General features: G+C 30.3%; 1 protein-coding gene across 1 annotated transcript in view; it reads left to right on the top strand.

The window, feature by feature from the left end:
* Window positions 1-4,094: 4,094 nt before the first annotated feature.
* LOC111679337 overlaps window positions 4,095-11,896 on the top strand; it is a gene marked incomplete at its 5' end in the record, with an annotated part of 30,505 nt that continues 22,703 nt past the window's right edge. The window contains 5 exons of the mRNA XM_046946214.1: window positions 4,095-4,268; window positions 5,284-5,420; window positions 10,179-10,325; window positions 10,619-10,711; window positions 10,800-11,808. Of these exons, the coding sequence (XP_046802170.1) occupies window positions 4,095-4,268; window positions 5,284-5,420; window positions 10,179-10,325; window positions 10,619-10,711; window positions 10,800-11,808 (1,560 nt within the window). The remainder of the gene's footprint in view (window positions 4,269-5,283; window positions 5,421-10,178; window positions 10,326-10,618; window positions 10,712-10,799; window positions 11,809-11,896) is intronic.

The raw sequence follows: 11,896 nt of genomic DNA on the forward strand, positions 1-11,896 counted from the left end.
AAGTAATAAAGGAATTTATACCGTCTCAATGCATCTCAGATGTCAGCATGATATCCACAGTGTTATCTGGAGTTAATCTGTGCCCTAGCTGGGTTTCTAACCTAGTACGTTCTAGTTCAAATCTGTGGCATACAAATATGACATGTTCGATGTTTTCATCAACACCTGGGCATACTGGACACACCGGTGAGTCATCGTGACCAAAACGGTGCAGGTAGCTTCTATAGCCTCCATGTCCACTTAAAACTGCGTTAAATTGTAGTTAACTTCTCCATGCCTGCGGTTTACCCATTTCTCAATTTTTGGAATCAATTTGTAAGTCCAGCGTCCTGCAGAAGAGTTCTCCCACCGTCTTTGCCATTTTTCCATTGAGGATCTTCTTTCGTCATTTCGAATGTTTCTGAGCTGCGCCTCTGTATTTTGTCTTTTAGCTTCGTATATTTTTGAAAATTCTTGTGCGGTAATGTCTAAGGGGACTATGCCTCTAGAGATATAGTGCGGTATCCGCTGCAAATACGTAGGCATCCTCTGCGGAAGATGGACATCATGTCTTTTCTGGAAGTACATCTCAGGAAGCCCTCCCAGATGGGTGACCCATAAAGCAGTATAGCGTTTGCTACTTTCGAGAAAAGAATTCTTCGACTTTGCCTCAGACCTCCTATGTTTGGCATCAATCTCGCCAGTGCATTCACGACGTTGGTAGCCTTAAGGCATGAATATTCGATATGCCTTTTAAAGTTTAGACGATTATCGATTATCACGCCCAGGTATTTTATTGCTTCCTTGGACACAATTTCACTTCTTCCAACTTGGACCGTTAACACTTCTTTTGCTCTCCTACTGCTTACTAGCACAGCTTCTGTTTTGTGTTCTGCTAGTTTCAGGTTTGATTTTTCCAGCCAAATCTTAATGGATCTAATTGCTTTGTTTGCATAAAGCTGTACTTCTTCCAGATTTCGAGCTTGGACTACTACTGCGACATCGTCTGCAAAGCCTACAATTTTTACCACTTCCGGAACACTGAGCCTGAAGAGGTAAAAATTGTAGGCTTTGCAGACGATGTCGCAGTAGTCTAGTGTATAGTCTAGTCTATAGTCTAGTCTATAGTCTAGTCTATAGTCTATTCTATAGTCTAGTCTATAGTCTAGTCTATTGTCTAGTCTATAGTCTAGTCTATAGTCTAGTGTATAGTCTAGTCTATAGTCTAGTCTATAGTCTAGTCTATAACCTAGTCTATAGTCTTTTCTATAGTCTTGTCTATAGTCTAGTCTATAGTCTTGTCTATAGTCTAGTCTACAGTCTAGTCTATAGTCTAGTCTATAGTCTTGTCTATAGTCTGGTCTACAGTCTATAGTCTATAGTCTAGTCTATAGTCTAGTCTACAGTCTATAGTCTAGTCTATAGTCTAGTATATAGTCTAGTCTGAAGTTATTTTCCTTGTTTTGCACTAATTTTTTATAAAATTTATCACTGTCAATTTTGAAATATTTTAGAGGTTTACCCATTCACACTTTGTCTAAGTGTGTAGGTATTTGTATGTGGTTGTAAATGAGTATCTATGTATTTAAAAACAATCATACATATGTATGTACAATACACAGTACATACGTATACTTATCTGTTTTTATAAATATGTTTGTTACATATTTCTTTGGTTAGTTTGAGAATGTGTATATACATACATATGTATGAGTGTTTTATTTTTATTACTGTATATGTGTGTGTGTTCAAGTGTGTCGGTGTATTAGTTTATTTTGTTTGAATGCGTTTTATTGGCAATATGTTGTGTTCTACACGTTATTGTTTGAGTTGCTGCCACTGCTACTACTGCTGTTATGGGTTATATAGAAGAATCTCTTGGGGCACTTATAGATACTTTGACTTTGTGTTTTTTTTTTTCCTTCATAGTTTTCTTCCTTTTTACTTAAGATTTATATTTTTTCTAACATATCTGCTGCTTGTTAGTAGCAGAGAAGGGTAAATAGAAATAATGGAATTAGAAAGAAAGAAATTTCAACATTTTGACCCATATTTAATGTCTTATAAGACGGAAAAAATCGTTATATACATTTCCTATTTTTACATTTAAATTCGTTCTTTTTTATTGTTTTGTATTTTATAACAATAAAATGTTGGTGGGAGCGTGTGTGTATGTATGTGCGTTAGTGTTATTTGAAGTTATATATTGTTTATTTAAACCAATAAGAAGAAAAAAATAGCAAGAAAAACATGTTCTAAGATGTGCTAAGAGTAAAAGTTGAAAATCATAAATCATAAATTGTAAAGAAGAGCTCATAGCAGTGATTAATGTTTAGACTCTTACGAGTATTTGTTAACCCTCATACATACTCATGCCACTAACATGTCTCATTTTATTTTTTAAGAAAATTAAAAGCAAACGTACAGTGAAAGCTTTTGATTTTACTCAATTCAAGTTGCTTTATTTTCCATTTTATTTTATTGCTTTTGATGTATTATATTGACCTCGTTTTGCTGTTTGAAGAGATTTGTCTAATCATTTTCGCCACCAACCACGAATCAACCTTTACAATTCATCATATTGACATTTAAAACTGGGTTAATGTTTGTTGGTAATTTGTGTTACAATCTAGACTAATTGCTTTTAGTCTGCGAGAGTATTTATTAATCTATGCAAGTTTTTTAAGGTCACCGCTATATTAATTTATGTTTATAAAATAACCTAGATAATTAATTTCCTATTCTACTATAACTTAAAAACTCTCAAAACTATAATGAATTTAATACAGCAATAAGAATTTACCAAGTTCTTAATGTAGTATGTATAAAATCCTAAAATCCAGTTTATAGTCAAGTCTACAGTGTAGTATATAGTCAAATCTATAGTCCAGTCTAGTCTATAGTCTAGTCTATAGTCTAGTCTATAGTCTAGTCTATAGTCTAGTCTATAGTCTAGTCTATAGTATAGTCTATAGTCTAGTCTATAATGTAATCTATAGTCTAGTCTATAATGTAATCTATAGTCTAGTCTATAGTCTAGTTTATAGTCTAGTCTATAGTCTAGTCTATAGTCTAGTCTATAGTCTAGTCTATAGTCTAGTCTATAGTCTAGTCTATAGTCTAGTCTATAGTCTAGTCTATAGTCTAGTCTATAGTCTAGTCTATAGTCTAGTCTATTGTCTAGTCTATAGTCTAGTCTATAGTCTAGTCTATAGTCTAGTCTATAGTCTAGTCTATAGTCTAGTCTATAGTCTAGTCTATAGTCTAGTCTATAGTCTAATCTATAGTCAAATCTACAGTGTAGTCTTTAGTCGCTATAGTCTAGTCTATAGTCTAGTCTAAAGTTTATACTTCTGCCAAAAATGTTTTTAGTACATAATAAAACTTGTAACATCCCATTTAAAAACATTAAATATTTATTTTTAATAAAAAATCCTATAAAAATCCTTAAAAATACGACAAAGCCCATAAAATTATCACCAGCAAAAGTACAATAAATATTTGCATTTACAATCGTAAAAATATGGTGCGTATAAGTAACATGTAATTTTTTCTAGTAAATATATAAAATACTTATACGACACCATGACAATATAATTTCTTGTTTCCTTCTCCCGCTCTACTTCCTTTTAAAAGCTAATAATTTCATTCTGTCTGTTATGTGAAACAGGATGCGTATGAATGATAAATAATTTTCATTAGTAAATGTCTCAACACTTATACGACGACATGCATATGTGATTTCTTCGTTTCATTCTCTCATATTATTTTCCTTTTAAAAGCTAATAAAAAATAATCATACGTTAAGGTGTCCCCGTAATAATAAAAACAAGAAAAAAGCAAAGAAATGTATAAAACATTTGTACAGCATTCATTTTATGTTTATTTGTAAAACATGTCTATTTTTATGAAGGAAATACATTTATTTATAACATTTTATTTTTCTTGTTAAAAAATATACTTTATATATTTTTAGGTTTTTTTAAAGATTTAAATCAAAAAGGATTTAATTGAGATTGTAGGTTTAAGGATATCTTTATTGAGATTTTATATTTTGAAATATTAATTTAGTATTTTTAAACGATTTATGTTTACTTTAATGCTTTCTTTTATTTTTCAGAAACGAAAAATTTTATACCTGCTGCGATGAACCCTATTTGGATATAACATTTAATATAACAATGCGCCGCAAAACCCTTTTCTATACGGTTAATCTTATTATACCCTGTATGGGCATTAGTTTTTTAACAATTTTGGTATTTTATTTACCATCTGATAGTGGTGAAAAAGTAAGTATTTCTTGTGTAAAAGAAACTTTTAAAATTTCTTTTTAATTATATTAAAATTTAGGGTAAATTTGTAAAAATTAAGTAACTATAGATAATTTTAAAAATTTCTGGTGTTTTAAAACCCAATTTAATTAAAAACAAAAATATATTATCGAAATAGCCATTTTTGGGAATTTTTCTGGACTAAAAGTAAAATCGGTTATAAAAATTTTCACTTTGGGATTTGGTTTTCACAAATTTTGTAGGCATTTATAACAAAGATAATGAATTATTTTAAGAGGACAATTCGAATCAACCACATTTGTTTTAAAATGAAATTTGATAAATTCCTAAAATCGTTTTAAAAAATTCCCACTTTGAGATTTTGTAAAAATTTTGTGAGAATTTAAAAAAATGTAAGGATTTCTAAAAACAATTTAAATTAATTACATGTATTTTTAAAGTAAATTTAAGTTAAATTCTTTAACTAATTATAAAAATTTCCACTTTGGGATTTTTTTTATTTCGTGGGAATTTGAAAAATTTGGGGAATTTTATCTCAATAGAGCAATTGTCTATAAAAATCGCGTATTTTATTTATTATCGTCATACATATTCATTTGTATACCATATGCAAGGTATTATTGGAATTCTAGTGCGTATGATAAATATTTATTTAATTTGAAATAAATATCAATTATACGTCCCCATGCTAAATGTTCATATAAATTAATTTGCCATTTAACTGAAATTTCCCCTAAAGTATAAGAAAATTATAATCAAAATATTTTCACACGTTTATGCGCAGCGTTAAATACATAAACTATTAACAAATGAACCCACATTTCCCTCCAAAAAAAAAATAAAAAAATAAAAATGCAAACATGTTGCACAATTATTTGCATTTTACAAAATAAACTTTAATGAACTATAGCTATAACATGCTATTACTTACTTGTTGTTTGTTTGTTGTTTTTGTTTATTCATGTGATTTATTTATTGTTTATGCTGTTAATGTTGTTGTTTCTGTTTCTAGGTCTCATTAAGCATATCCATTTTACTGTCGTTGACTGTGTTCTTCTTGCTGCTTGCGGAAATTATTCCGCCAACATCGTTAGTTGTGCCGCTTTTAGGGAAATTTGTACTTTTTACAATGATACTCGACACATTCAGGTAAGTTTTATTTATACACCCCCCCCCCCCATTACTACTTACTACTCAATACTTTATCCAGACATTAAAAATTTGAAATGTAAATAATTGTCGAGTATTGAAAAAAAAAACGTGAATTTAAAACCTTTTTGTCTTTTTTATATGTATATGTGAGAATATATTTAAGTTTGTGTTTTTATGCTGATCTATTTTAAATATTTACTGTGTATTTACATATACATGTGTATGTATTTTTTTGCGAGGCATCATAAATTATTGATTTATTGTCTCTATGTCTGCATTGCATTTCTGTATAAACAAAATATGACTGTGATGTATTTGCCGCAATACTTTTAGGTTAAATAAACTAAAATCAAAAAAGGGAATTTAATAGCAAGTGTTAAAAATGTTTTTTAAATTTTTTTTCAAAAAATTTAAAATGTTTTTAAATGGAATATAACAAAAAATGTCATAATAACACTATTTAAGTAAAATTTAACAATTCCTTATACTATAAACAATTTGAACATTGTTCAAATAAAACACACCCACTTATAAACTCTTCCCTTTCTCCCTTAAAAACACACACATACTGAAAACAATTTCAAATATTTATGCTAAATAAACAAATGCAAATTCATCATTACTGGCTAAAAACAAATAAAATCTATTTAAATATTATTATGTTGACTGACTAATCACAACAGCAGCCATAAACAAAATTGATTATTTATTTTTTAAGCCTGTTAAAGCTAGCAAACTCACCGTCTGTCTGCCTATATGCTGAGCAATTGTTTATTTGTCATACAATTATAAATTTCTGTGTGTTTTTGGTTGCATCCATCTCACTGTTGGTCTCATGACCAACCGTCATAATAATGTCATTAAACACTCTGCCACCCGTATTTTGAATTGTTTAAACAATGGCCGCTTAATCACGTTAGAATTTCGTGGTTTAGCATAATTGTTTGATACATGCACAGACCATTAAACTAATGTTTGACATATCTTTACGGTATCAACACACAGACATACACAGCTTGCAAACATTTACACATATAAAAGGATTTTTTTTTTGGTTTTTACTTTTAAAGGGACTTACACTACAGACTCAGACGATGACAATGAGTTGTGGACGGACATATAGGTAGGCACAGAGCAAATTTTTGGTTTTTAGTTAAATTGCACTATGTCTCTAAAATAAATATATTTATTTAAAATTTTAAATGTTATTTTCTTATAGAAAAGCAATATTTTGCACTGGAATTGGTCTCTTTAGTTAAGCAACTTCTCCAAAGAGAATTTATTTTTCATTAAAGCACATTTTCTTTAGACTTTTAAAAAGTGTAAATTTCCTATAGGAAATATACTCTTAAAAATATAATTTACCTTTGTTCTTAAATAGAGCTTTTTCCTATGTAGCTTATTTTCTATAGAAAATTTTCTCTTAATAATGCTTTTGCTCTTAATTTGCCAAATGGGAGTTTTTATGAAAGATTTACTAGAATATTTCTTTCTTAAATAGAGTTTTTTTATAAAGCTTTTTTTCTATAGAAAATTTTCTCTTAAAAAGAGCTTAACTTCTATAATAAATTTGCTCTTAAATTAAACTTTTTTCTATAGAAAAATTGGTCTTAAATATAGATTATTTTCTATAGAATATTTTCTTATAAACAGAGCTTATATTTTATGAAAAATTTGCTCTTAAATAAAGCTTTTTGCTATAAAATATTTCCTAGTAAATTGAGCTTATTTTCTGTATAAAAGTTTTTCTTAAATAGAGCATTTTTCTATAGAAAATTTTATTTTCAATTATAATTATTTTCTATAGACAATTTCATATTAACTATAGCTTATTTTCTATAGAAAATTTTTTCTTAAATAGAGCATTTTTAAAACTTTTTCTCTATGGAAAATTGGCTTTAAAATAAAGTATATTTTCTTTAGAAAGCTTGCAAGTAGAACTTTTTTCAATAAACAATTTGCTTAATAAAAAATTTGCTTTGAGATATAAATTTTGCTCTCAAAAATTTTTTTCTTGATAAATTTACTTCTTTCTATAGGAATTTGCTCTTTGTTAAACATAATTTCTATAGAAAGTGCTCTTAAGCTGAGAAACTGTTCTCTTAAAATAATGGCTTAAAGAATTTGGTTTTAATTTCACAATATTTTCTCTTATATCAGCCCATAGTATTTTGTAAATCTTTACTTGTCACATGCCATAAACATTTATGTATTTCTATATGTATGTATGTCTGCGTTAAGTTAACATATGTATATAAATAAAACATACATACCCATACAACAGACAGACTCATTACACCGTCATTTACCCGTAAACACCAACATATAACACCATATTGTCCTCAAATAACACCATTTCTCCTCGCCCTATATATACGTTATTTAGGCAAACGTTTAATGGCCATTTAAGCTGCATGGGTTAATGAAGATGTGCATATTTAATCATGCAACTATTTTTCATTTAAACGTTAAAACTTGACTATCGTCAGTTTTTTTTTTGTTTTTTGTAAGACAAAACCATAATTGTTCCCAGCTTTTAGTGAATAATTTATAACATTTAAATATATAAATGATTCGTTTCATTTTTTTTAGATAAATCAATTAAAAACTTTTGCAAAGTGTTGTTATTTGTTCAACTATTTAGTTGACATTTTAATTAATTGTTTATTAGACTAATTAAACATACATTTATTTAGTTGCCAGAGCATTAATATAACAACAAAATAAAAAATTCAAAAAAGTACTTAAATGCAACATAATAAATGCGTTTTTTTTTGTTTGGTTGCATTGTACATGCTTATGTATGGTAAATTTTTATTTAACTTTAATTAAAGAAATTTAATTATTTATAAATTTAAAATGTATTGGTTTTATATATTAAAATTGATATAGAATTGTTAGGTTTATGAAAATTTAAGTAATTACAAATAATTTTAGAAAGTTTATAAATTTATAATTAGTTATTTTATTAATAAAGTAGTTGGCATAAAAAAAATAATTTTAATTGAGAAAACGGTTTAAGTGGTAATATACTTATTTTATAAAAAATGGGGTTTTCACTTATTTTTCTATTAAAAAATTTGCTCTTTAAAATAGTTTATTTTCTGCAAAGAGCATATAGTCAGTAGAAATCATTCTCCCTGCAAAAGCTTATTTTCTTTACAAAGTTTCTTCTTTGAAAGGGTTTATTTTCTATACAAAATTTGCGCTTCAAAAAGCTTATTTTTATACAGAATTTTTTCTTTGAAAAAGCTTATTTTCTACATAAAATTTATCTTCGAAAAAGGTTATCTTGTATAGAAATATTTCTCTCTTGAAATACTAATTTTCTTCACAAAGTCTATTCTTTGAAGAAGCTTATTTTGTATAGAAAGTTAGGTCTTTGAAAGAGTATATTTTCTATACAAAATATATACATATGTACCTACAACCTACATTTAGTTTTTTTTCTCAAATAAAATTTACATTAGTTACTTTATTGCTTATATTTACTGCAGATTGTAATTCAAATTGATTTAAGTGCAACTAATTTAATTGTTAGAGTCAAATAAACACAAACTTATATCAGCAGTTTTAAGAAACAATACCTAATATGTGATATACTCATCATTTAAGGCCAACACTTCTGGTGGATTATGTAAGCACTTCAAAGGCGCAATACAAAAACAATACTCTATATAACTTAAGAATAAGCCAGAGAGAATAAGACTTAAGAAAATAATAATAATATAATTTCATTGACTCCCTTTTAAACTGCTGGGCTATAAATACTAGCCAAATAAAATATACTCTCACATACACATTTTAATGTGTAAACGTACTTATTTATTTATGCATGAAAATATGAATTTTTTACAATAAAACAACACTTGCAATTGCAATGCAACCAAAAAGTGTTGGAGAGAGAGAGTGTGTGTGTGTATGAAAAGGAGAGCATTCCCTACGGGTTATATTTAAACGAGTGTATATAAGAGTATAAGTAAATATATATGACTACAGTACGTGGTCACATATGTCACCTACATACTGACAAACATACATATATAAACACACGTAGACATGTTTATGCATGCACAATAACTGTGCAAGCATACAAATTTAACACAAATGCATAAGAGCAATTACAAAGTATGTAAAATGTATGTTTTATATGCTCATATTCAAATATGTACAAGTACTAAAAGTAAAATGAAAAAAGAAAACTGAATAACTGAAATCCTGGGAGTAAGAGATTGAGGGCATAATAGTGTTACAAAATTGTGTTGCAGTTACATATGTGTGTACATACATGTGTACTTTTTTCACATTGTTATAAGTTTATATATGATTTCATGCATACTTGTTAAGCAAACTTTTGAAAAAAAAGAAACAACAACAAAATTTCTCACCATTTCAACTGTGCAACCTGAGTGCTGTGAAGAAAGCAAAAAAAACTACGTAAATCATTTTATTTTTAATCGTTTTTCGTTTTTCTTTATCCCCAGTTTCATTTTAATGAATTTGTTTCTTGTTTTTTTTCTCTCTTTTTACATGTTTCTTCAACTTTGCCATACACGCTACCTGGGGTCGTGATGAAAATCCTCTTTATAAATCCTTTTTCCTGTGGAATTTTCCAATATTTACGTGGTGTGTGCGTTCATTGCTTGGTGTAATTGTTATTGTGTCTGCCTTAACTTATCCTTGAAAATTACAAAACCGGACATGGTTTGTGTCCATCTATCTATTGTTTTATATCTGTACATGGATGGCGGATAGTATATGTGTTACGGTGGTAGTACTTAATATACATTTTCGTTCGCCGCAAACTCACACTATGGCACCTTGGGTGCGTACAGTGTTTATCAATCAACTGCCACGGTTTCTGGTAATGCGACGACCGCTTTATCCCATTGGTGAAATGATGTAAGTAGTAACAAGCAAAAATATAAAATGCACTATTTATAAAGTTGCAACGTAATAACATTTATGTTTCCACATGTGTAATCCCATGATTTTTTATTTATTAATTATTTTTAATTAAGAAATTGTAATTTTATTGTCATACATTTGAGTGACACTCTCAGATACGAGAGTGTTGTGTTAAGTTTTCCAAAACAATTCCTAAACAAAATCAATTTTAACTCAACATTCTTAAACTCTTTTCATTTTAAAACCAAACAAAACCACAACATTCTCATTTTTTAAACCACTTGCAGTAAAACATCTCGACAACTTATGTTGCGAACCTGTAATGGACTCGAACTTAGGGATCAAATACCACCGCTGCCACCACCCGTAGCCTTATCACGGTAAGTTAAGCTCACCCTTCTAAGCAAACCTCTGCTCAAAAAACACTTTCCCATTTAATTAAATATACATTTTACTAATTGCTTCAAGTATTCGTAGACTACACCACAGTCCACACAAAACTTCACGAAGCACCTCGCCTCACCTACAACATCGTGTCCAGAGTCTCAATATGCTGGATGAGGTTAGTGGAGCGTACGGCGGTAGTTGTGTCGTTGGTGGTGCGTCCACAATAACGGGTCACTGTTCGATTATGTACCCCTCAACTATGAATCAAGAGACTTCAACAACCAGTTCACTGGTCGACACTTTACATCACAGTCAATACCAGCAAACGGGTGGCTCTTTACTAGATCATCCTTTAACGCCTACGAAATTTCGCCAGAAAGCCTCAACTGCAGTGCAAACGAATGGCATTGGTATGGAATCCTCTACTTCACAATACAGTGGCTATGGTACGATACATCATCAACATCACCAAGTACCATTGCATCAGCAGCAGTCGCAGCAATCACAACAACATGTACATCATATGAGTCATGGTGCAAACGCTGCCAAATCATCTTCCACCACCACGCTGCATCAACAACACTCGCATCCCTATCATTTGTATCGCCAACAATCCACATGTTCGGCGAACTTTTCGCCTGTGCCTGCACCTCTGCATCCGCATCAACAGCATCAGTCGACCACTACTTGCGACCTGATAGGCAATACCAATTCGAATGTGATAAAATCAACTACCACCGTTAATTCGGTTGCCACTGCCTCTACACTGGCGGGGTCCTGCTGTAGTGTAAATGGTGCGGTACAGATCCATCAGGGTTTGGGTGCTGGAGCGGCTTGTGATTCGGCCGCTAATCGTACTCAGCAGACGGGTGTGCAAACTACTAATACAACAACTTCAACTGCCAGAAGTGTGGGTGTCGGTTGCGGCGAAGTCTTACCCGAGTGTCAGCGTGAAGGTGGCCCTCACTGTTGTTCGTCAAGTAAAAATCGAGTGAGACACCGTTGGCATAAGTGTCCCGAGCTGCACAAGGCCATGGATGGTGTGACCTATATAGCAGATCAGACGCGAAAGGAAGAGGAGAGTACTAGGGTGAGTAAAAGGAAAAAACAACTTAAAATTGCGAGGCATTCATTATAGTTCTAGTTCAGTTCTAGTTCAGTTCTAGTTCAGTTCTAGT

This window comes from Lucilia cuprina, chromosome 3 (genome assembly GCF_022045245.1).
Source record: "Lucilia cuprina isolate Lc7/37 chromosome 3, ASM2204524v1, whole genome shotgun sequence".
NCBI classification, from domain to species: domain Eukaryota; kingdom Metazoa; phylum Arthropoda; class Insecta; order Diptera; family Calliphoridae; genus Lucilia; species Lucilia cuprina.